Genomic DNA, 27383 nt, shown 5'->3' on the forward strand with positions numbered 1-27383 from the left:
TGCCACTTGTTCCTTTACTAGTAACTTTTTAAATTCAGAGTTCTCTTTTTTTTCAAAAAATCAAGCTCTTCCTTTATTGTATCAAATTCATGTTGTAATTCTCGTCTTATTCTGTTTAAAGTAGTGGTGGGCACAAAGGCCGTTTTTTCAGTTTCCGAATTTCAGGAAAATCGAAACAGTTTTTTGAAAATTTCAAAAAAAAAAAAAAAAAACCGTTTTTTCCACTGAAACCTGTTTTGAAGAAAACGGTTTCGGTTTTCACCGAAACAGGTTTCACTTTTCTTTAAAACCATTCTGTTTTCACCGAAACAGGTTTCAGTTTTCTTTAAAACCATTCTGTTTTCACCGAAACAGGTTTCGCTTTTCTTTAAAACCGGTTCGGTTTTCACTGATACCTGTTATAGGTTTTTCACCGGATCCAGTTTCGGTTTTCTTCAAAACCGGTTCCAGTTTCTTTCCAAAATTGGTTCTATTTCTGACCAGAATAGTGTTTCATTGTTCTCCGGAAACCGATTTCGTTTACACAGAAATAGTTTTATTTGTTTTCCAAGTTTTCATCGGAATTCATTTCGATGAAAACTGAACCGGTTTTTAAGAAAACCGAAACCGGTTTCGGAGAAAACCGGTTTATCCCATCCCTAGTTTAAACTCTGTTCAAACAACTTACATATCGATTCAAGATCAGTAAATGACCCTTTACAATCTAGAACATAAATAATTTTTCTTTCGCTTGCACGTTTACTGAATCATCAGCTGATCTACCTTAGAGTTAAACCTCCGGCCACCTCAGGAGAAAGATCTTGGCCAGCTTTTAATTCCAGAACAGAAATATTACACTTGTAATCATTTATACAAACATTGTTTCCATCATTGTATTGTTCAAAACAAGATAAATGACTTTTGCTTGAACATAAAATACATCTTACTGTCTTCTGCCTACCATACACAGTCACATAATGGACTATTATATGAAGAAGGTGCCATCAAACAAAAAAACATAAATACGAAAAAGCATGGAAACAATTCACACTCTCTGGCCAGAGTGGAATCAAATTTAATAATAATAATAATAATAATAATAATAATAATAATAATAATAATAATAATAATAATAATAATAATAATAATAATAATAATAAATAGAAGAAGAAGAAGATGGTGTATAAAATAATATGGAAGCCTCAAAGAAATTATACGGTATGTTATACCAAAATTGAACATTTCGAAACGAAAATTACAGTGGAATATATTTTTTAAATAACGAAGGAACATTTACCCTTCCATTCTTTGTAGATTTTAACCTCAAGCTGTGAGGACGATTGGAATGTCTTAAGAAACAATATTTTCTCATAATCGAATCATTTTTACGAGGTTTATATTAGACAGTTATCTTGCACATATATATTCGAACTTACACCATGGGGGCTGGATTTGACACCATTTTAGACACACAAATACCGACTGCATTGAATGGTAGAAAAAAATGAAACGAAATCTTTGAGTTTAACGTCCCATGATTATGCCCTTTAGGCTAAGACAATGATTGAAGCAAGTGAATGATGATGGAAGAATTGGTAGAATGAGCAAGTGGGAGGAAACGGGAGTATTCCGAGAAAACTCATGGACATGACGTTATTCACCACAAACTTACATGACCGGGAATCGAACCAGGGGCCCCAAACACCAGAGGTAAGTGCTCTACCATTGAGCCACTGTGCCTCCTTGAATGGTAGAAATTCCATTCCGCTCACTTCAATTAATGTGGTATTATAAGTTTTCGTTTAACATATAAATTTGAAATATGTAATAACCTGACATAGTGTTGTTTGAAAAAAAAAATACAGCTTTATGTTGCATTGGCAACACTGTTAATCTGGTGGTATTACAAAGTATATTATACGATTTCCTCTTATCAATATTTGCATCGTATGAAATTTCATTGTTTTCTGTTTATTAGTTTAAAAGTTGCAACAGTGTTTCAAGTTACGTGGTGCACCCTATATTTAACCAGAAAATAGTAGAAGTATAATAAAAAGTACTAAAACCAGCCCAACGTTAACACTTTCGCTAAAACGCTTTATCAGAGAGACAGAAGAAGTCGGGAACAAAGAAAATTTATAAAGAACAATGAAAAAAAGGCCGAGAAGCGTCCAAGTAGGCAGCATGTTAGAATACAGAATAACATCTTAGTGTTGTATATTTTTACTATTTTAAGTTATTGATTTTCACTTCCGATTCGAAATTCCTCTCTTCCAGCTACATATGGTTATATAAAGTAGTTACAGAAGCCTTATATTTCTGCTTTCTTTCTTTCTTCATAAGTGAGAATAATCTAGATGGAGCAATAGAATTAAATACATTATGTATTATTTTCTTTTTTGAATTTTACGTCCCACGGTTATGCCGGCTAGCTAAAGGAGACGGTGATGATGAGAAATGAATGAAATGGTGGAAGAAATTGGGAAGAAAAGGGAGAACCCCGAGAAAACCCACGCACACGGTATTTATCCATCCTAAAGTCCAGTTGGCGCGAGTTAGGATCTAACCAGGGACCCCATGCACCAGAGGTGAATGCTCTACCACTGAATCACCGTGGCCCCCAAGACAAAACCTACAGCCGATACTCTCATTAAAGCAGTTTTATTTTCTGAAGCAAACATTGAGGATAATCTAACTAAATGTGGTTTCACACTTCAGAAGCAAGGTTTCACCCACATTGGTTTTCGTGCAGATCGCACACTTATAAACGCCAAGTTCTTAATAAATAAATAAATTTATAAATAAAATGGAACCTTACGATATTGTAGTAGTTTAGTTTGTCCTCAATCATAAATAAAATAAATCTACAGAATTAGCTTAGATTTTTCTAGACATCATGATCATCATAGGTATTCTGACATTATTAGCAGGCCGCTTGCTGCAAATGAGAAGCTTCCATGTTCCACCGGTATTCCGCTAACCTCTTCGTCTTCGCATACGATTTCTTTGTTTTAATATCGTCCATTAATTGTGGTATTCTTCGTCCCCTCCATCACCTTCCTGCAACCATACCCTCTAAAATGTCCCTTATCATACCGTTCCTTCTTAGCTAATGTCCCAACCAGTTTCTCTTACTCTTCTTAATATCTAAAATTGTTCTTTTCTCTCCCACCATTTCTAACACCGTCTTGTTCTAGAAATGCGTTCGTTTTCTTTTCACTTTATGCTTTGTTTCTATTTTTTTCTTTTTTTTAATATTTTATGGACAACTATTTTCGTTTCCTTACTTTTTATAAGACGTTAGGAAAAAATAATACAATGTACTTTTCACATTTATCTTGTTTCTTCCTCCTTGCGTTCTTCGCCTCACTTCTGTTTTATGCAACACAGAACAACAGTAAAAGTACCAAATTGTTCACCTGCCTACAAGGAATATTCATAGATAGGTATCAACCAACTACGGAATTCGCTGGGAGTCATTTACGTGGGGTACCGAGTTATTCAAACATCCCCAAGGAGCGCCTTGGCTAAGCGTTAGAAAAGTGACACATGGGCGTAAGCTGAATTGTTTGCAGAATGGCTAACAGGAATTTCCAGAAATAAGTTTAACTGATTATCATCAAACTCTGCAAAGTAATAGTGATCACTTAATACGTAGTTACGGCAACTGAAAACCTGATACACAGATATCATCAAATGTTCGAAGATAGGAATAAAAATGATAGAAGGTTCCGTTGCTCTCAGCATATTTGTGTCTATAGAGGGTGGGCACAAAGTCGCTTTCCACAATATGTGAAGAAATATTGTTTTCGGGAAAGTGACTTTGAGCCCACCCTGTCTGTAGGTATCAGCAGAACAAGATTTTTGTGATTACTCGTTTGACAATTAATACCCATACGTTAAAATTACTTATTTACTTAGAATTATGTATGACGGTGAACCCAACCTGTAAAGCTAATGAACACTAGACTCCAACTAGTATTCGCATCCGGGAAGACATACACGAAAGGCAAACGTGCTACTTGTTTGATTATTTCGGAGTTAATTCTCTCGAATTGACTTGGAATTTTATATATATGGTAGGTTACTGCAAAAGTAATGGCAACTTTTTTCCTTTTTTTTTATTTTTATTTTTATTTTATTTTATTTTTTTTTTCGACATTGGGAACAAAGCAAGAAATTCTGAAATATGCAATTGGAAGGTTAGTACATGTGAAAAACGTTATATGTAAAGAGTTGGATAAACATACATATCGTCTTCAGGATATAGCACGTGAAAAAATGAATACAACGAACGATTCGTTTCATACGTGTTTTACAACATTACAAACCATTGTAAGTACAATTCCAATTATGCGTAAAGGCCAGAAAGGCATACCAGTGGCGTATTTGAAGTGGCTTTCAAAAGAATCTACTACACGTTGCCAACGATGTGGTAAGCGCCGAATAGCCGTGGCGTCACTATAAGCGAATATTCTGATTTTATGACTTACTGCTATAATAATGTCCTCACGTGTTCAAAATTGTGTTCCGTTCAATGGTTTCTTCAATTTTGATATGAGGTAGAAATTGTAAGGTGAAAAGTCTCACGAATATGGTGGATGTTCGAGTACTTTCCATCTCGATTGCGCGAAAAGATTTTGCATACACGCTGCCGTATGGGCTGTCGCGTTGTCATGAATGATGAGTGCATCGCGTAGACATTCAAGATGTTTCTCCCAAATAGCCAGACGTAGGTGTCGTTGCGGGAAAGTGTAGAAGACATACAGTGCACTCACAATTCGATCATGATCCTGCCATCTAGTGGATTCTTTGGGAACTCCGTATGATATTGTCATTCTATGTGTTGCTGGGCTTTACGCACAATTGTAATCGTACTTATGAGGCTTGTAACGTTGTAAGTCGACGTAAAACAAGTATGAAACGAATGATTCATTGTACTCATTTTTCTTGTGCTATACCACGATGGGGACATGTATCTTTAACCAACTTCTTACATGTAACGCATGTACTAATCTTCTATGTGCATACTTCAGAATTTCTTGCTTCGTTCCCATTTTCGTAAAAATAAAACTAAAAAACACAAAGTTGCCACGATTTCTGTGGTACCCCAAGTATATACAAATTTAAAGTTGCAAGGCTACATAGAAATAATACATCAAAAGAAGAAAATGAAATATGAGCATGCGTTTAAATTACCAGCAAAAGCTACACTGTTTTAAATAAACATAAAAGTCGGAGTTTACTTACATCCTTCATATATCTCTAACGGTACATGCACTCCAGATGCGTTCAAGTTTACTGGCTGCAGGAATTTCGAATTATATTCTAATCGCTGGTCATTATTCTCAAATTCTTTCACATTCAGAAATGGGACATTTTCAATTTGTAACGTTTCGTCTTCCTCGTATGATGCTGCAGCCTCTTCTGCTGCTTTCACTAGTTTCTGAAAAGTAACCGAAACATTACTTTTTTTTTTTTTTTTTTTAACTTGAATTGCAAGATGAAAATTTTAATTACAATCTTTAACTTACAGGAGATGGATACCAACTGCAGGTGACTGATGATCGAACCTTTGGTGGAACGAAAAACAAACAAGGAAAAGAATAAACGTGCGGACTAAGGCTGTCCACATCAAATTCAAATGGACTAGGGTCGAACCTGGGGTCCTTTACACCAGAGCTAAGAGACCTACTGCCGCGTGTCAGAGTACACTCCAATTTTAAGTTATACTTACAAAATAAAATACTCTTGTTATATATACTAATGAAAAAAGAAACAACTGATTCTATTACACACCAGAATCCTCAATAAGTGCGAATTCTATAACATGCAAACAGTGAAATCGGACTGACTGGAGCGGGACTCGAACCCGGGACTTCAGTCATACCATGCCGATGCGTTAACCACCTAGTCCGCTTCCCAGAATAGCTATTTACTCTCTTACTTTCGAGGTCGGTGCTCTCATCTCAGACCACGTGGGTTGTACTATAGTCGCCTGCTAAGATTGGACAATCCTATGACCATAAACCGAGCACCTTATGACGGTATATTAATATATATTGTGCATATTAGTACCGAGCACCTTGTGTATATTAGTATATATGAAACATAACCGTCATAAGGTGCTCGGTATATGGACACAGGGTTGTCCAATCACAGTAAGAGTCCGAGGTATAACCCACATGGTCCGAGATGAGACTGAACTCGACAGTGAGTGGCTGTTCCGTGAAACGGACTGGGTGGCGCAGTGGTTAACGCATTGGCACAGTATGCCGAAGGTCCTGGGTTCGAGTCCCGATCCTGTCAGTCATTTTTTCAGTCTTTGTGTGTTATACCCTTGTTATGTTATTCCTTAAATGTGAATAATTAACATTCTAGTTTCATAAGAGACACACAACCTTAAATAATAAAGCTCTTTATTAAGTAAATGTAATTTCTTCACTATTCCAGCTCAGTTAACCTTGAACACAAAGATACAACGAGGTTCCTTTGAAGGTTTTGAAGAAAAAAGTCAAGAAAAGAGAATTTAAAATTACACTGTAGAAATAATTGTAATTGAAACGAGCGTTGTTTCGTAAAATTGGCAATTAGATATCCTTTGAAACATTATGCTTATATTTTTTTTCTGCGTAAACTGAAGTTACGCAACAAGAGTAGCCACAATTCATCTAAATTTCCTCGCCAGGAATTTAATTTCAGACTTTTCTATTTAAAAAAGAAAAAGAACAGAAAATACACGGAAACTTCCATTTCCGTGTAATCTTTTGAGACATATATATTCGTAACATGTACTAGATTAAGTTTGTTGCCCTCATATGTTTAAGATCTCACATATTATCTGTTAGTGTTTCTGGCGTTGCTAATGTATTCATTGATCCTGATTTTAATTGCACTACACGCAGGCTTGTTATATTCTTCAATCAAGAAGCAACATAAACGTAACAGCTTTGGTGTGAAACCAGTTATTAATTTTTTAACATTTTTCACGAGGAGGAGCTGGTTAGTTGGATTCAAGTTTAGTGTCCCTTTCATAGTAAGGCTATATTAGACGTGGGCTTACAGCTTAACGTGGGCTCCCAACCACATGAGCTCCCACCGGGAATTGAACCCCGATCTCCCGCGCCAAGGACACATACGATAACCAGTAGCCACGAGGGAGCTCTTCGGAAGGAGAGGGAGGTATCACTTTAATATTATATTTATGAAGTATAAATCCTGTTTCCTACGCTTTTACATATAACCCTTATCAGAAAATTTCTAGGACTGAGATAATGAAAAACAAAATAATCAGCTTACCAATCCTTGGTTTTATGGAAGTAGTCCCCTTGGCTTTTTATGCACAGCTGCCAACGTTTTCGCAACATTAAAGCTAGCTGAGAATTTCTCTTCCAGGATGCTACGAAGTATTTCTGTCACACTTGTTCGGATTTCTGCAATATCTTTACGATGGTTCGCTTTCAGTGACATTTTCACTAGCAGAAACACGAAGAAATCACACGACGACAAGTCCGGTGAGTATGATGGACGTTGTAAAGACGAATACTATGTTTGGCTAAAAATTCCTGGACCGATACAGCAGTATGGGGTCTTGCATAGTCATGCAATTGAAACAACTCTCCTGTGGCACAGAAATCCCGCAAACGCTTGAGCATCACAATGTAAAAATCCTAATTTATTGATTGTCCTTGAGGCATATATTTGTGGTATACCAAATGTCTGGCATCAACAATATGATCAACATTAATCTTGTTTTCGAAGGTTGCAGCTTCACCTTTTGGACGCTGGTAAATCCTTGCCTAGTTATTCGGCATTTTCGTGGTTTGTTTGAGGTTCAAGTTGGTAGCAACAATTTTCATCTTCGGTAATAATCTTTGACAGAAATATTGGGTCCCTTATGGATCTTTGTAACAACTCAGAACAATTCCTTTGCTCAATTTCTGTTTGCCCAAATCTTCACGTCAAATTTGGTGGCACATATCCCGATTCAAACTACGAGTAAGATCTCCCCAGATATCATGCGCACTGTAACATGACGGTCTTGTTGCAGAAACTGCATCACTCGATCCACTTGGGTGTGTGTGAAGTTGATGGCCGACCTACTCTTGCATCATCTTCAATCGATTCTCTATCCTCCCGAAATCTTTCGTGCCACTCGAAGACACAGCTTCTGGATAATGAACTGTCACTCTATAGCAAGTTCAGTGTTTCAGTAGAAAATTTTCAAACCTAACACGATACTTAATGTTCACTCTCTGTTTGGTATCAACGTCCATCTTGTCCTCCAGTGTAATGCACCAACATGCGAGAGAGTGTGTTGCTATGCATAGGTCTGCCATCAGACGAGTTTCTACAGAAACACTCCAACGCCGTAGTTATTTCGAACAGAAAACTGTCGATACAATCAAACCATTTTTCCGCGTTTCAAACACACTTGCTTCGTTAAAAAATAGAAAAAAACTGATATTTTTCTGACAAGGGTTGTACATACACCATGTTTGAGTCCTATGTCTGGGTATCGTAAGTGTGTACCTAACTTAGCCATTTGGTTTCGCAAGGTATTCGCAATCACACTCCATTAATGTGGAGTTGGAACTTTTCGTCTTGTACTTTACCATATTTTTCGCACTGAGGTTTTATAAAGTGTGGTTCTATGGCTTAAACACATACACTTACAACAGGAATCGAACCAGTATTCCCTACCAAAGACATGAACACTAACAATTTACACACTAAATAGTATTTCTTAAAAATAAGTCGGGCAGAATCTTTTAACTTAGAAAAATACATAAACATTATAACAAATCTGACTTTTTAATGCGTTTCTGATATATTAACATATGATAAATTAACATATAGCTACAGAGACCTAAGGAGAAACATAGTAACATTTCTGTACCTGTAGCGCTTTTTTCTTTTTCTCAAACATTGCATTCAGATCATTCACCGCTTCCTTTAAAATATCTTCTCCATTGACAGACATAAGGTTAATGTCCTTTACATCAGAGTAACTCTGTAAAGAAACAAATATAAAAGTTACAATATTAGATTATCACCAAGTTTGGCCAAACAAGGAAGTGCTGTTTTCTTCGGCCCAGGCCTAATTACTTTAAATTAAGATATGCATGACTATTTCATTTCAACTTACACACTTATCATGCACGTTACACTTTTAATACTATGCTGAGAACTACCCTATCACTCACATTATTTACTCATCTATATTGAAAGCTTAGTCCTACTAAAAGTAAATAAATAAATAAATAAATAGCAACACTACTTGAAAAATATTACCTTCTATAGATAAAGTATCTTGTGCAAGAAAAATATTACGCCTTTATTTTATATAACGTAATTATGGATAAAAACAAGGTTTCTGGGAAAAAAAAATATATAGTGAAATTTATTTAAGACCAACTTTATTCTGCAAGTTTCCATGAAGTTATGAACCGACAGGATCAGTGTTATGAACCTACTTCTAGAGTTATCAACAATAACTCGTTATAATCTAATCATGTATTACGTACAAAGTGATACCAAACGAACAGAACATTTAACTTTAATAAACGTATCTACGTTTCATACGCTTGAATTAAAACTCAAAATTTTAACTATTAGTTTCGTTCTGTTGTGTACGCTAAGGTTACCAGATATCACAATTTTCCGAAAAGAGACTCCACATGTCACTCTTCGTCTTCGAATCATCTAGTATGTCTCCTTAATTACTCAGTTTCTTAGTAAAAGCTCCATTCCAAGATTTTCCCAGTTTTATTTTGTATACATTCGTAGATTTCCACTAAAAATGGAGGCAGTGAAAAAATCTTACTATGAATAAAGGATTTTACCCAGTTTCAGTGACATAAACTCACAGTTATAATTGAGACGCTGCCGGCCAACTGGTGCAAGAAGCAGTGAAGAGCTGTGAATTCCCTGCTTTTTTTTTCAGAGTTTATTATTCCTTAGTTCAATCATCAGAAATAAATATAAATCTCACCAGCTATTATTTATATTTAGCAGAAGGACCAGTTCCACGCATGATCTGAATGGTATGAAATCTGAAATACAGCAGATTCGTTTGGGTTATCTAACTTTAGGGGCTTCTGGGACATATATGTGTTCACGTTGCAGCATAACTCTGGAACGTCGGGATCAATTTCAATCAAAGTTGGTGTAGCATACCAAAAGCTTCGGCATTTTAACGAATGTGTTGAAAATTATCAAGATTGGTAAAGTTAAAGCTATCAACCACCTGGCACCAACCATTTGGCACGTTAAGGGTCTGATGTAATCAACACCACACTCTGACCACCTTCACCCACTATGTACCCATGTTACAGAGACAGTCTACCGCCAGAGCTATTTTGAAACGAAGGTAAAATAATAAATAAATTCTGTACGCACTGAGGATCGAACCCGGCCATCCAGTTTGAAGAAGGACGCCCTACCGAATACGCCACTGCAGTTCTAATCAGTTTGGAATATTTACAACGCATCTGAATTTCTTAGAATTGACAGCCGTTGCGTGAGCGGAATACCTTGACCGATTTTTATTTTTCTTTCTTTTTTTTTTAAATCATTATCGGTTCGAGTAAAATTCGACTAGAGCTATTACATTTAAATACTGACAAGTTAGGTAAGATAAGAAGTATTGTAGATTTTTCTTTTAATTCGGCAAACTATAGAGCACATGCACGACCGGAAGATAAAAACCGATTTTATTTCTTTTATTACTCCTTTTTAATCTCATTAATTCGCAACTTTTCCGTGGTATTACGACTTGAAAGAAACAATTTTGCATTTTTTCGGTTTATCCTAGACTACTCACCAGATGGTGTTGGCACAGAGGCGACCACTCAACGTCGTGAGTAGTGTTGGGCAAAATCAATTGAAATCAACTGCAATTGATCAATCAATTGAAAGTAATTGCTCTGAAAATTAATTGCAATTGATTTCAATTTGAAATTGACAATTAATTTCAATTGCAATTGAATTCAATCATAAAAATTGCAATTAAATTTTCGTCAATTGTTAATTGGTCACCAGGCAATTGAAACTTTTAATTGTTAATTGTCAATCGCAAAGGGTGCAGTTGAAACATTTAATTGTTAATTGCAATTGAAATCAGCAATTAAAACTGAAGATAAGAAGTTGTGTGTATAGTGTGTTGTCCACTTGTTACTGTTTAACATATTTCAAATAAGGTACTTATAAGAAATGATGGATAACTATCATCCCTTCGCCCCCCTGGGAAGAAAGCCGTGAAACTCAGTATTTTTTAAATATATTATGTTTACGGTTCTATCCCCCTCGAAAGAACTCTATATGCCCGTCATGCATACGATAGGGATGGGCACGAGCGAGTTTTCTTTAAAACTCGACTCGACTCGAAAAATTTCCCCCAACTCGACTCGAACTCGGATCAAGTTTCGAGTAGAGTCGAGCCAAAATGAGCCAATTCAAGCTAAATTCTTTGTGTAGTTTCAAGTACTACTCTCTTCAAGAATCTTACATAGACAATATAATTATCAATGATATTACTACTACTATAACGAATTATTATTATAACACCGTGCATAAAGGTGGAATATAGGCGATTTGTATCTGAATGCTAAAAATTAGCTGTCGATCTCAGTCGTCAAGAAATCTTCAGGAGGCAAGGGCATCGGTCACGAGGCTCTAGATTTGAGTTCAGGAGGAGCAAGTATTCGGGCTCAAACCAAAAATTGTTAAAAGTTATAGGACTCCAGCCAAACATGTTCAAAACTGCTCGACCTGAGTTTAGGGTTGTCAACGACTCAAGCGACTCGCTCACAGCTCATTCACTTGTCGAGCCGAACCGAGAAGTGAACCGAGCCAACAGCTCACCCAACCAAGCCAGTTAGAACCGATGGCTCACCCGAGCCGAACCGAACCGTATTGATTGCTTACCCTAACCATCGGCTCAGTTGAGTTGACTCGAACCCAGTCGATGGACTCGTTTCAACGGAGTTGGTTCGAGCCATTGGCTCCAATCGAGATGAGTCGATGACTCGTCCCTACCGAGCCGGCTCAAGCCATCGGCTCAATTGAACCCAGCCAATGGGTCACCCAACCAAGCCAGCTCAAGCTGTTCGCTCAGTTGAACCAAGCCGAGCCGGTTGACATCACTATCCCGGTTGGGCTTCTGCTTTGGCTAAAAAATCGGACCGTGCAGTTCTCAGCCTTGATGGTAAGAACTACAGTATATACTTATATTGGTGCTCACGGCGTGATTAACTTGTTCCGGCACCAGCGAATTTCAAGGTGGTTTCTTTTGCATCTTTTGTGCGTGTTTTGTTTCGATTTATGTGCCTATTCTCACATTTTGTGCGTCACCGGAAGTGGGTCAAAATGGGCCTACAAATATGGCGGAACAAGTTAATGCTGTTCCGCCATCAACGAATTTCGAGGTCGTTTCCTTCACATCGTTTTATGCCGTTTTGTACGTCTACTTCCACGTTTTGTGCGTCATGAGAAGTGGGTTAAAATGAGTCTCCAAGGTGGGGTGAAAATGACTGTTCCGTCATCAACGAATTTCGAGGTCGCTTCTTTCGCATTGTTTAGTGCCAGTCCCTTGCCGTTTTTAGCACGTATTTTCATGTTTTGTGCGTCACCGGAAGTGGATCAAAATGGGCTTCCAAGATGGGACAAAAAAAACCAAGAGTTCCACCACTATCGAATTTCGAGGTCGTTAATTTCACATCGCGTACCCTTTTGTGCTCCTATTTCGACGTTTTGTGCGTCACTGGAAGAGAGTCTAAATGGGCCTCGAAGGTGGGACGAAAATGACCCACTGTTCCGCCATTATCGAATTTCTAGGTCGTTTCTTTCGCATCGTTTAGTGCCTATTTTAAGTTTTCTGCGCATACTTCCTCGTCTTGTGGTCACCGGAAGTAAGTTAACGGGCCTTCAAAGTGGGAGTTAAATGAATCACTGTTCCGCCACTACCGAATTTCGAGGTCCTTCCTTTCGCATCGACTAGTGCCTGTTTTGTGCCGTTTTGTGCCCCTATTTCCACGTTTTGTGCGTCACCAGAAGTGTGTCAAAATGGGCTTCCAAGGTGTGACGAAAATGACCCACTGTTCCGACACTATCGAATTTCTAGGTCGTTTCTTTCGCATTGTTTAGTTCCTTTAAAAAAAAAAAAACGGTTTTCTGCTCCTACTTTTCGTCTTGTGCATCACCCGAGGTGAGTTAAACGGGCCTTTAAAGTGGGAGTTAAATGGCTCACTGTTCCGCCACTATCGAATTTCGAGGTCGTTTCTTTCGCATTGATTAGTGCCTGTTTTGTACGTTTTCTGCGTCACCAGAAGTGGGTCAAAATGGACCTACAAATATAACGAAACAAGTTAATGCTGTTCCGCCACCAACGAATTTGGAGGACGTTTCCTTCACATCGTTTAGTATGTATTTTGTATCGTTCTGTTCGCCTACTTCCACGTTTTGAGCATCACCAGAAATGCGTCAAAATGGACCATCAATGTGTGAGAAAAAGAGCCATTGTTCCGCCACCGTCGAAATTTGGAGGCCGTTTCTTTCGCATCGTATAGTGCCTGTTTTGTACCGTTTTGTGCTCCTATTTCCACTTTAGTGTGACAACGAAAATGGGTCCAAATGGCCTACAACCATAGCGGAATAAGTTAATGCTGTTCCGTCACCACCGAATGTCGAGGTCGTTTCCTTCACATTTTTCATGCGTGATTTGTGTCGCTTTGTGCGTCAGTGGAAGTGGGTCAAAATGGACCTTGAAAGTGGGATGAATATGTCTTTTTCTGACATATTTGTAGGTCCTCTTTGACCAACTTTCGTCAGCGCTCAAAAAGTGAAAAACGCGCAGGAACGGTACAAGACATGCACTAAACAATGCGAAAGAAGCGACCTCGAAATTCGATACTGGTGGGACAGTGGGTCATTTTTCTTCCCACATTGAATGCCCATTTTGACCCACTACCAGTGTTTCACAAAATGTGGAAATCGGCTTACAAAACGGTAGAAAACACGCACAAGACGATGTGAAGGAAACGACCTCGAAATCGTTCCTGACGGAACAGCATTAACTTGTTCCGCCATATTTGTAGGATAACATTGACCCATTTCCGATGACGCACAAAACGTGGAAATAGGTGCACAAAACGACACAAAAAGGCACTAAACGTTACGAAAGAAACGACCTCGAAATTCGATACTGCCGCAACAGTGGGTCATTTTCGTCCCACCTTTGAGGCCCATTTGGACCCTCTTCCAGTGACTCACAAAACGTCGAAATAGGCGCACAAAACGGCAGAAAACAAACATGAAAGGATGTGAAATTAACGACTTCGAAATTCGTTGGTGGCGGAACAGCATTAACTTGTTCCGAAATATTTGTAGGCCCATTTTGACTCATTTGCGGTGACGCACAAAACGTGAGTATAGGCGCACAAAACGGCAGAAAGCACGGGCAAAACGATGCGAAAGAATGCAGCTCGAAATTCGTTGGTGGCGGAACAGTGGGTCATTATTGTTCCACAATAGTGACCCATTTTGATCCACTTCCGATGACGCACAAAACGTGGAAATAGCCGCACAAAACGATGTGAAGGAAACGACCTCGAAATTCGTTGGTGGCGGAACAGCATTAACTTGTTCCGCCATATTTGTAAGCCCATTTTGACCCACTTGCGGTGACGCACGAAAAGTGAGAATAGGCGTACAAAATGGCACAAAACTATGCACAAGGAACCATATCGAAATTCGTTGGTGGCGGAACAAGTTAATGACGCCGGTGCTCACAGCATTTGACGCTGTCTCGTTATAAAAAATCTATAGTCGTTTCGCTATCGAGACGAGACGAGATGCACTAACCTCAAGATGCACTAAAAGTACGAGACAAAATGCAACCTTGTCGTGAGCACCACTAAAAGTACTCCACATTACTGCTTACATTTCTCATGGCTTTCTCTTTCCAGTATAATCAGATCATGATTTCAAAACGAGTTAAAACGAGCTGAACGAGGTAGCTATTTGTCAAACTCGGCTCGACACGAAACTCGACTTCAATTTATGGAGCTCAAAATAAATAGAACGTGTCCTAGCATTTTTTTTTTTAAATCTCTTTTATGGAAGGGGGGACTTTCTACGTATGGAAACTTGGTAGTGGGTTGATTTGTAAAAAATAATCGAAAACGATCGATATTAGTTGAGAAACAAAAAATACAGTGCTTCGCATTATATATCCACTGCTTTCTATTATAATAATTTCTGAAGCTTGTGTTTAGCGTTCAGAGCACAAGGAAATCAAGTTGTGAGAAAAAGAGACATAAAATTTGTACAGTAAGCTTAATTACATAGAAATTTTAAGTTTGTACGGTACGCTTAATTATATGGAAAATTTTATGCTTTTTTCATTTACGTTGGCCTACTTGAAATAGATTTGAGACTTTCAAATTTTATTCTTTTTTCCACTGAAAAGTATCTATAATCCAACAAGGAAATAAATATCAATGATAATTATAATAATTATCTATATAATTGAACTCGCTAAAGCTCGCTGGGGGCTCCGCCCCCAGACCCCCGGTCATGGCTTTGCCATAAAGTGTCAAGTTCTACAAAACTTCCTTGAGGAATTCAATTCCCTTTACAGCACACACCTGTTACCAACACAAACTTCAATTGAACCGGTATTATTTCTTCCATTTAACTTTGGACAGCAAACACACAATTTATAAGAAGAACTCTATTACTACTTCTATTCTGGCAATCATGTACATGGCTAATTATATACACTTTGCGCACATCTATACATGTTAGAGACAATAACAGAATGTATTTTCTGAAACATAAACAACGGAAACTGTCTTGCAATAGCCTACCAATTAAACCTTTCATTTTCCGACAACACTCACTGTTTACAAATGTGAATTTTTCCACCCTTTTAAATATTATGTTTTGCAGTGTAATTTAGTACGTACAATGTATTATAATAGTGTCCATGTTGTTAATTGTACATATTACCTGCACTAAAAGTAATTCACATCTGTGATAGAGTGCGAAAATATTACAGGCTCCCTGCATATTTATTCTTGTATTTACAATGAAGACTACAATTTACTAGGTAATTTACAAATATGAATATTGTTGAAAATTATTTAATTTTTTTTTTCATAGCATTTGAGTGAACACTACTTTTGTACTGTAATGTAGTACAGTGGATTATAATGGAAACCTTGGGCGTAGTTGTACATATTACCTGCAGCAAGACTTTTTCAAATATTTCATATTTACTGGACAATTACTTGCAGTCAACCTGTATCTCTCGTCTTGTATTTTCAATAAAGACTACAATTTGTAGATACTAATTTATAAAAATGAATTTTGTTAAGGCTTTTTAAACATTAGTTCATAACATTTGATTCAACACTAGTTTTTGCAGTGTACCGTAGCATATCTTATTATAATGGTGTCCTTTGGTAAAAAAAATGTACTTACTGGGCAGCAAGACTTCTTGAAATGTTTATATACACTGGGCAATTACATAGAGTCTTCGTGTATCTTTACTCTCATATTTTCAATGAAGACGATTATTAACTAAGTAATTTAGAATATGAATATTATTGGAGGCTTTTGAAAATTTGTTTATAGCATTTTAAACAAACCACTTTTTGCATAGTAGTATAACAGTGTATTACATAGGTGTCTTTCTCATTTCTTAATACAATTAAATAACAAGACATCATTTCCTTAATGATATTAAAAAACGCATATATAACCCTATCACTATTCCGATTTTAGAGGTGTAATTCCCCACAGATGCCGGCCGCAACGTACCAGTATTATGTGAGCAGTAAGAACGAAGCCGAAAATCTAAGGAAATCGGTAGTGTAGGGGATTGACGTGAGCCTACTGGACAGGAGACCTGGGTTCGATTCCTAACAATCTTTTTCTCACTTTTTCTTTCTTTGAAAGTTTATTTTCATAGCATATATTGTTTGCCTATAAGGTTGAGTCTATTATAAAACGCATTTCACTCCAACCGGTCCTGTAAACAAACTACTGAACCGAAAGAGGCACTTTTCCACGTATCCCGTATATTATAACTATATACGCTGCCAACGAGAAAATTGTCAAAAGGTGCGTATATTTATATATATATATATATATATATGTGTGTGTGTGTGTCTGTGTGTGTGTGTATTTCCTTAAAAGTTATAATCTTATACTTTTCAGTTGTGGTATAGACTTCAAACTTGGTATACGCATCTATCTAAACGACCAGTATAAAAAGGGAGATTGTTTGCAATTATTTCCGGTTCGAAGCACACACTATCCTCGCGAGACAAAATGTATTTTTGTCTCGTCTGTATACTATATCGTGGAAATGATGCTCAATGTTTTTTTTTTCAGAATGTTTTTGGGGGTACACTGCCTCCTTGGGGCTCTTAGAGTGCCCCCGCAGGAGACCAAATAATACGTGTATAATAGAATAATAAATAGAATACTATGAGCAGTGCCCCTGGGAATACTAACTGTGATCCTCAGGAACATTGTTTCTGAAAGAAACACTGGTGTTGCCCCATCTCTAAAGCTACATATGTTTCTTTCTAAAAAGTTGAGTATCGTCTCGAAGCTTCACACGAACATACTGCCTAGTTTCGAGACGATATCAACAGTTAGTGTATAAATATATTCTTTTCGTCTGTGTCTGTAATAACGAAAATATTTTGTTCACGCAATGCCAACAGAAACTATTTTGATAAAACGAAGCAACGTGATAAGAAAAAAAACGTAAGAAAAAAGAAGGTGTGGGGGGGAATCGAACCCAGACCTGCTACTCACAAATCAGACACTTTACCGCGGAGCTAACTTACTACGTTGAATTCTGTTTGTTCTATTCTCCTCAATATACAACATAAGAGTCCAAATGAAGGCAATTCAAAAATATGGCAATTTTGCATTCAAGATGGCGACTTCTCCAATGATTTGTTTCTTCACTTAAACTGAACTACGTCCTTAATAACATAGCGAAACCTGGCTCACCTACCAAGAGCACAACTTACAATTTTTATGGTTACAAATTTTTGAGCCGCCATTTTGAATCGAAGATGGCGACTTTTCCAACATGTCGGATTTTTCCCCTCACATGCCCTGTAATCTACACACTTGAACGCAATTTCGTGATTCCACCATATCTAAAAGTTGTGTGGAATTAGACGCCCCCTTATAACATTCCTAGCACTTTCTTACAACGAATATGACTATTTTTTCAAGTTTAAGGGCGGATTCGCAAACTACGCATCAGAATAAACATCACCTCGAAATTTCAACGTCCTACATACAGCCATTACAAATTTCACATTTTTTCGATTTGCGCCGCGAAACGAAAACGAATTTTAATGCTCTTTTTTCTATCATAAACTATGTTCCTAGCTTCACTGCCTGACAAAATATGACGTTTCTATGGTGTGCAGAACTACTCTAAAAACCAGCATTTCGAAACGACGAAAAATTTCGACACTTCATTTACATGGAAAATGTCGCCTTTTTCGTGATATCGGAATTTTCCCATTACTCACATCCCATGACGAACAAGTATGCAAAATTTGGTGTTTGTATGTTTTGTGGAAGTATGCAAACAATTAAGTGTGTTTCCGATTATAGAGGTATATAATTCCACAGAAGCCGGTCCGCTACGTACCAGTAATGTGTGAGCAGTAAGTAGGAAGTCAAAAATGTAAGGAATTGAGTAGTGAAGGGGAACGACGTGAACCTACTGCGCAGGAGACCTGGGTTCGATTCGCAACAAGTTTTTCTCTTACTTTTTTCTTTCTTTGAAAGTTTATTTTTATAGCATAGGTGATTGAAAATAAGCTCGACTTTATTATACACGGCATTTCATTCCAACCGGACCCGCAACTAAAACTATTAAATCGAAAGGGGCACGTTTACACATATCTTATATATTATAACTATGTACGCTGCCGACGAGAAAATTTTCAAGAGGTGCCCATTTTTGTGTGTGTGTGTGCAGTAGCATACGCTGAAATTTATTTCGGGGGGGGGGGTCCAAAATCAATATCAGGATATTTTATATTTAAATTCCTAAACTTGTCTCTAAAATTAGGCTAAATTTACACAAAAGTTGGAATTTCGGGGGTGGTCTGGACCCCCAGGACTCACCCCCTCCGTACGTCCCTGTGTGTTTGTGTATTTTCTTAAAATTAATATTTTATACTTTCCACTTGTGGTATTCACTTCAGATTTGGTATACGCATGTATCTTAACGAGGGACATAAAAGGGGAGAGAGAGATATTTTGCAATCATTTCGGTTTGAAGCAGAAATTGTTGTCGCGAGACAAAATGTATTGCTGTCTTGTATGGACACTATATCGTGAAAATGCCAATGTTTCTTTCAGACTCTTTTTGGGGGACACTGCCTCCTCAGAGCGCCCCTGACAAGATCAAAATAATACGTTTATAATACAATAACAAATAGAATGTTATTAGCAGTGCCTCCGGGCTAATACTCCCCCCCGAACATTGCTTCCGAAAGGGACACTGGTGATGTTCCATTTCCAAAGCTACATATGTTTGATTTTGAATGCTTGAGTATCGTCACCAAAAATTTACACGAACATACTGCCTCGTTTCGGGACCATCTCAAAAGATGCCTCTACGTATGTAATAATGAAAATATTTTGTTCCCGCAATACGAACAGAAAGTACTTTGCTAATACGAAGAAATAGAGATAAGAAAAAAATACAAAAACCGTTTAGTCGGGAATAGAACCCGGACCTGCTAATTAGAAACCTTACACGTTACCTCTGAGCCATGCTCGTATGTTGATTTATGTTTTTTCTATTATGCTTAACATAGCTCATAACAAGGCAGATCAAGCCAATTCAACAACATGGCAACTTTGCATTCAAGATGGCGACTTCTCCAATGATTTGTTTCTCCATTGAAACTGTCCTTCACCCTTAAGAGTATACCAAAACATGACTGTCCTATCGTCAGAACAACTTACAATTTTCATGGTTACAAACTTTTGAACCGCTATCATACTATATCGTGCAAATGATGCTCAATGTTTTTTTCCAAAATGTTTTTGGGGGGTACACTGCCTCCTTGGGGCTCTTAGAGTGCCCCCGCAGGAGACCAAATAATACGTGTATAATAGAATAATAAATAGAATACTATGAGCAGTGCCCCTGGGAATACTAACTGTGATCCTCAGGAACATTGTTTCTGAAAGAAACACTGGTGTTGCCCCATCTCTAAAGCTACATATGTTTCTTTCTAAATAGTTGAGTATCGTCTCGAAGCTTCACACGAACATACTGCCTAGTTTCGAGACGATATCAGCAGTTAGTGTATAAATATATTCTTTTCCTCTATGTCTGTAATAACGAAAATATTTTGTTCACGCAATGAAAACAGAAACTATTTTGATAAAACGAAGCAACGTGATAAGAAAAAAAACGTAAGATAAAACAAGATTCGGCGGGGAATCGAACCCACACCTGCTACTCAGAAAGCAAACACTTTACCGCGGAGCTAACTTACTACGTTGAATTGTGTTTGTTTTATTCTTCTCAATATACCACATAAGAGTCCAAATGAAGGCAATTCAAAAATATGGCAATTTTGCATTCAAGATGGCGACTTCTCCAATGATTTGTTTCTTCACTTAAACTGAACCACGTCCTTAATAACAGCGAAACCTGGCTTACCTACCAAGAGCACAACTTACAATTTTCATGGTTACAAATTTTTGAGCCGACATTTTGAATCGAAGATGGCGACTTTTCCAACATGTCGGATTTTTCCCCTCACATGCGCAGTAATCTACACACTTGAACGCAATTTCGGGATTCCACCATATCTACAAGTTGTGTAGAATTAGACGCCCCCTTATAACATTTCTAGCACTTTCTCACACCGAACATGACTATTTCTTTCAAGTTTAAGGGCGGATTCGCAAACGACGCATCAGAATAAACATCACCTCGAAATTTCAACGTCCTAGATACAGCCATTACAAATTTCACATTTTTTCGATTTGCGCCGCGAAACGAAAACGAATTTTAATGCTCTTTTTTCTATCATAAACTATGTTCCTAGCTCCACTGCCTGACAAAATATGACGTTTCTATGGTGTGCGGAACTACTCTAAAAACCAGCATTTCGAAACGACGAAAAATTTCGACACTTCATTTACATGGAAAATGTCGCCTTTTTCGTGATATCGGAATTTTCCCATTACTCACATCCCATGACGAACAAGTATGCAAAATTTGGTGTTTGTATGTTTTGTGGAAGTATGCAAACAATTAAGTGTGTTTCCGATTATAGAGGTATATAATAATTCCACAGAAGCCGGTCCGCTACGTACCAGTACTGTGTGAGCAGTAAGTAGGAAGTCAAAAATGTAAGGAATTGAGTAGTGAAGGGGAACGACGTGAACCTACTGCGCAGGAGACCTGGGTTCGATTCGCAACAAGTTTTTCTCTTACTTTTTTCTTTCTTTGAAAGTTTATTTTTATAGCATAGGTGATTGAAAATAAGCTCGACTTTATTATACACGGCATTTCATTCCAACCGGACCCGCAACTAAAACTATTAAATCGAAAGGGGCACGTTTACACATATCTTATATATTATAACTATGTACGCTGCCGACGAGAAAATTTTCAAGAGGTGCCCATTTTTGTGTGTGTGTGTGCAGTAGCATACGCTGGAATTTATTTCGGGGGGGGGGTCCAAACTCAATATCAGGATATTTTATATTTAAATTCCTAAACTTGTCCCTAAAATTAGGCTAAATTTACACAAAAGTTGGAATTTCGGGGGTGGTCTGGACCCCCAGGACTCACCCCCTCCGTACGTCCCTGTGTGTTTGTGTATTTTCTTAAAATTAATATTTTATACTTTTCACTTGTGGTATTCACTTCAGATTTGGTATACGCATGTATCTTAACGAGGGACATAAAAGGGGAGAGAGAGATATTTTGCAATCATTTCGGTTTGAAGCAGAAATTGTTGTCGCGAGACAAAATGTATTGCTGTCTTGTATGGACACTATATCGTGAAAATGCCAATGTTTCTTTCAGACTCTTTTTGGGGGACACTGCCTCCTCAGAGCGCCCCTGACAAGATCAAAATAATACGTTTATAATACAATAACAAATAGAATGTTATTAGCAGTGCCTCCGGGCTAATACTCCCCCCCGAACATTGCTTCCGAAAGGGACACTGGTGATGTTCCATTTCCAAGGCTACATATGTTTGATTTTGAATGCTTGAGTATCGTCACCAAAAATTTACACGAACATACTGCCTCGTTTCGGGACCATCTCAAAAGATGCCTCTACGTATGTAATAATGAAAATATTTTGTTCCCGCAATACGAACAGAAAGTACTTTGCTAATACGAAGAAATAGAGATAAGAAAAAAATACAAAAACCGTTTAGTCGGGAATAGAACCCGGACCTGCTAATTAGAAACCTTACACGTTACCTCTGAGCCATGCTCGTATGTTGATTTATGTTTTTTCTATTATGCTTAACATAGCTCATAACAAGGCAGATCAAGCCAATTCAACAACATGGCAACTTTGCATTCAAGATGGCGACTTCTCCAATGATTTGTTTCTCCATTGAAACTGTCCTTCATCCTTAAGAGTATACCAAAACATGACTGTCCTATCGTCAGAACAACTTACAATTTTCATGGTTACAAACTTTTGAACCGCTATCATACTATATCGTGCAAATGATGCTCAATGTTTTTTTCCAAAATGTTTTTGGGGGGTACACTGCCTCCTTGGGGCTCTTAGAGTGCCCCCGCAGGAGACCAAATAATACGTGTATAATAGAATAATAAATAGAATACTATGAGCAGTGCCCCTGGGAATACTAACTGTGATCCTCAGGAACATTGTTTCTGAAAGAAACACTGGTGTTGCCCCATCTCTAAAGCTACATATGTTTCTTTCTAAAAAGTTGAGTATCGTCTCGAAGCTTCACACGAACATACTGCCTAGTTTCGAGACGATATCAACAGTTAGTGTATAAATATATTCTTTTCGTCTGTGTCTGTAATAACGAAAATATTTTGTTCACGCAATGCCAACAGAAACTATTTTGATAAAACGAAGCAACGTGATAAGAAAAAAAACGTAAGAAAAAAGAAGGTGCGGGGAGGAATCGAACCCAGACCTGCTACTCACAAATCAGACACTTTACCGCGGAGCTAACTTACTACGTTGAATTCTGTTTGTTCTATTCTCCTCAATATACAACATAAGAGTCCAAATGAAGGCAATTCAAAAATATGGCAATTTTGCTTTCAAGATGGCGACTTCTCCAATGATTTGTTTCTTCACTTAAACTGAACTACGTCCTTAATAACATAGCGAAACCTGGCTTACCTACCAAGAGCACAACTTACAATTTTTATGATTACAAATTTTTGAGCCGCCATTTTGAATCGAAGATGGCGACTTTTCCAACATGTCGGATTTTTCCCCTCACATGCGCAGTAATCTACACACTAGAACGCAATTTCGGTATTCCACCATATCTACAAGTTGTGTGGAATTAGACGCACCCTTATAACATTCCTAGCACTTTCTTACACCGAATATGACTATTTTTTCAAGTTTAAGGGCGGATTCGCAAACTACGCATCAGAATAAATATCACCTCGATATTTCAACGTCCTACATACAGCCATTACAAATTTCACATTTTTTCGATTTGCGCCGCGAAACGAAAACGAATTTTAATGCTCTTTTTTCTATCATAAACTATGTTCCTAGCTCCACTGCCTGACAAAATATGACGTTTCTATGGTGTGCAGAACTACTCTAAAAACCAGCATTTCGAAACGACGAAAAATTTCGACACTTCATTTACATGGAAAATGTCGCCTTTTTCGTGATATCGGAATTTTCCCATTACTCACATCCCATGACGAACAAGTATGCAAAATTTGGTGTTTGTATGTTTTGTGGAAGTATGCAAACAATTAAGTGTGTTTCCGATTATAGAGGTATATAATTCCCCACAGATGCCGGCCGCAACGTACCAGTATTATGTGAGCAGTAAGAACGAAGCCGAAAATCTAAGGAAATCGGTAGTGTAGGGGATTGACGTGAGCCTACTGGACAGGAGACCTGGGTTCGATTCCTAACAATCTGTTTCTCACTTTTTCTTTCTTTGAAAGTTTATTTTCATAGCATATATTGTTTGCCTATAAGGTTGAGTCTATTATAAAACGCATTTCACTCCAACCGGTCCTGTAAACAAACTACTGAACCGAAAGGGGCACTTTTCCACGTATCCCGTATATTATAACTATATACGCTGCCAACGAGAAAATTGTCAAAAGGTGCGTATATTTATATATATATATATATATATATATATGTGTGTGTGTGTCTGTGTGTGTGTGTATTTCCTTAAAAGTTATAATCTTATACTTTTCAGTTGTGGTATAGACTTCAAACTTGGTATACGCATCTTCTCTAAACGACCAGTATAAAAAGGGAGATTGTTTGCAATTATTTCCGGTTCGAAGCACACACTATCCTCGCGAGACAAAATGTATTTTTCTCTCGTCTGTATACTATATCGTGGAAATGATGCTCAATGTTTTTTTTCAGAATGTTTTTGGGGGTACACTGCCTCCTTGGGGCTCTTAGAGTGCCCCCGCAGGAGACCAAATAATACGTGTATAATAGAATAATAAATAGAATACTATGAGCAGTGCCCCTGGGAATACTAACTGTGATCCTCAGGAACATTGTTTCTGAAAGAAACACTGGTGTTGCCCCATCTCTAAAGCTACATATGTTTCTTTCTAAAAAGTTGAGTATCGTCTCGAAGCTTCACACGAACATACTGCCTAGTTTCGAGACGATATCAACAGTTAGTGTATAAATATATTCTTTTCGTCTGTGTCTGTAATAACGAAAATATTTTGTTCACGCAATGCCAACAGAAACTATTTTGATAAAACGAAGCAACGTGATAAGAAAAAAAACGTAAGAAAAAAGAAGGTGCGGGGGGGAATCGAACCCAGACCTGCTACTCACAAATCAGACACTTTACCGCGGAGCTAACTTACTACGTTGAATTCTGTTTGTTCTATTCTCCTCAATATACAACATAAGAGTCCAAATGAAGGCAATTCAAAAATATGGCAATTTTGCATTCAAGATGGCGACTTCTCCAATGATTTGTTTCTTCACTTAAACTGAACTACGTCCTTAATAACATAGCGAAACCTGGCTCACCTACCAAGAGCACAACTTACAATTTTTATGGTTACAAATTTTTGAGCCGCCATTTTGAATCGAAGATGGCGACTTTTCCAACATGTCGGATTTTTCCCCTCACATGCCCTGTAATCTACACACTTGAACGCAATTTCGTGATTCCACCATATCTACAAGTTGTGTGGAATTAGACGCCCCCTTATAACATTCCTAGCACTTTCTTACAACGAATATGACTATTTTTTCAAGTTTAAGGGCGGATTCGCAAACTACGCATCAGAATAAACATCACCTCGAAATTTCAACGTCCTACATACAGCCATTACAAATTTCACATTTTTTCGATTTGCGCCGCGAAACGAAAACGAATTTTAATGCTCTTTTTTCTATCATAAACTATGTTCCTAGCTTCACTGCCTGACAAAATATGACGTTTCTATGGTGTGCAGAACTACTCTAAAAACCAGCATTTCGAAACGACGAAAAATTTCGACACTTCATTTACATGGAAAATGTCGCCTTTTTCGTGATATCGGAATTTTCCCATTACTCACATCCCATGACGAACAAGTATGCAAAATTTGGTGTTTGTATGTTTTGTGGAAGTATGCAAACAATTAAGTGTGTTTCCGATTATAGAGGTATATAATTCAGTGTAATTTGGTCCATGACAAACCCTTTACCATTTCGTACTAGCTGTTATGCCCGTTCTTCGCACGGATCATATAAAATATCAATGTAAACAACGGAAGAACAATTAAGAAACATTTCTAAAATTGGATATATTTTGTGTGAATATATATCCAACAACGTACACGTGTTTTCATTGGGAAGGCCGGTGGGGGCTTAATTTGAACGTAAACACTATCGGGATGTGTCATTATACATCTGACAAGTAAACCTTACGTTTGGGTGAATCGAGTTGCTGGCTGAGACACATATGAGAAAGTAGTACTAAATGTGGTCAGTATTTCAGTGAAGTTGTAGGTGCGAAGCTCCAGGGGTTTAGGAGATACAGCTAACAGAACATCACATGGAAGTACAGAATAGTCTTCATACAGTTGGAGGTAAAAGCTCTGTAAGACCTCTTGTAACGACAAAAGGTGAATAACAAATATATGGGTACATATTAGGACTAGGGGGAAGTCATATAGTAAGGGTATACCTGACGGCGGCCATCTTGAAATCCGCCATTTTGAATTACGGTTAAGTTTTTAAAATAGGAATAGGGTCATGTGATACATGATTTAAGGCGCAAATTTAATCAGAAGAATAATGGTGACGTTAATTTTAATTTACGCGCAATTGGTAAAAAGTTACAGGGAAATTAAATATTGTTGTAGCAAATGTATTAGTCCTTTACCCCACCTTGTAAATTTTGTGTTAATGATAATAATTAAATAAAAAGCAGGTGGATAAATATTAGGTCTATGGTAAGAGTTGCCTTGGTGGCGGCCATGTTCAAATCCGCCATTTTGAATCAGATAGAAGTTTTAAATAGCGAGCGAGAAATAGATGTGAACAGGATACAAGAAAAACAACGAAATGGCGTGAAAGTACAGCATCAAACAACTAGCATTGTAACGCCACCATTGAATTTCTGATTAACTTCTAGCCCGAAATCATCTATTGCATTACTCTATTCCCATTTAATTTTGTGCTGATAAAGCAAAAATGGTTATACCGTTGGATTTATGGTAAAATTTGCTATTAATAAGGTGTCACTATTATGCGTTTTGTTTAAAACTTTTGTCTGATTCAAAATGGCCGCCATCAAGGCAACTCTTACCACAGACCTAATATTTATCCACCTGCTTTTTATTTAATTATTATCATTAACACAAAATTTACAAGGTGGGGTAAAGGACTAATACATTTGCTACAACAATATTTAATTTCCCTGTAACTTTTTACTAATTGCGCGTAAATCAAAATTAACGTCACCATTATTCTTCTGATTAAATTTGCGCCTTAAATCATGTATCACATGACCCTATTCCTATTTTAAAAACTTAACCGTAATTCAAAATGGCGGATTTCAAGATGGCCGCCGTCAGGTATACCCTTACTATATGACTTCCCCCTAGTCCTAATATGTACCCATATATTTGTTATTCACCTTTTG

The 27383-nt window shown here is 37.5% G+C and overlaps 1 protein-coding gene across 2 annotated transcripts in view; it reads right to left on the reverse strand.

Annotated features, from left to right (window-relative positions):
- LOC145687984 (voltage-dependent calcium channel subunit alpha-2/delta-2-like) overlaps positions 1 to 27383 on the reverse strand; it is a 152711-nt gene that overhangs the window by 112630 nt on the left and 12698 nt on the right. For both annotated transcript variants that reach the window (XM_081761628.1, XM_081761627.1), the window contains exons 3-4: positions 8879 to 8992; positions 5230 to 5425 (exon numbers count right to left, since the gene is read on the reverse strand). In XM_081761628.1, coding sequence (XP_081617754.1) covers positions 5230 to 5425; positions 8879 to 8992 — 310 coding nt within the window. The remainder of the gene's footprint in view (positions 1 to 5229; positions 5426 to 8878; positions 8993 to 27383) is intronic.

The sequence above is a fragment of the Thermobia domestica genome, chromosome 6 (assembly GCF_964235325.1).
Source record: "Thermobia domestica chromosome 6, izTheDome1.hap1.1, whole genome shotgun sequence".
NCBI classification, from domain to species: domain Eukaryota; kingdom Metazoa; phylum Arthropoda; class Insecta; order Zygentoma; family Lepismatidae; genus Thermobia; species Thermobia domestica.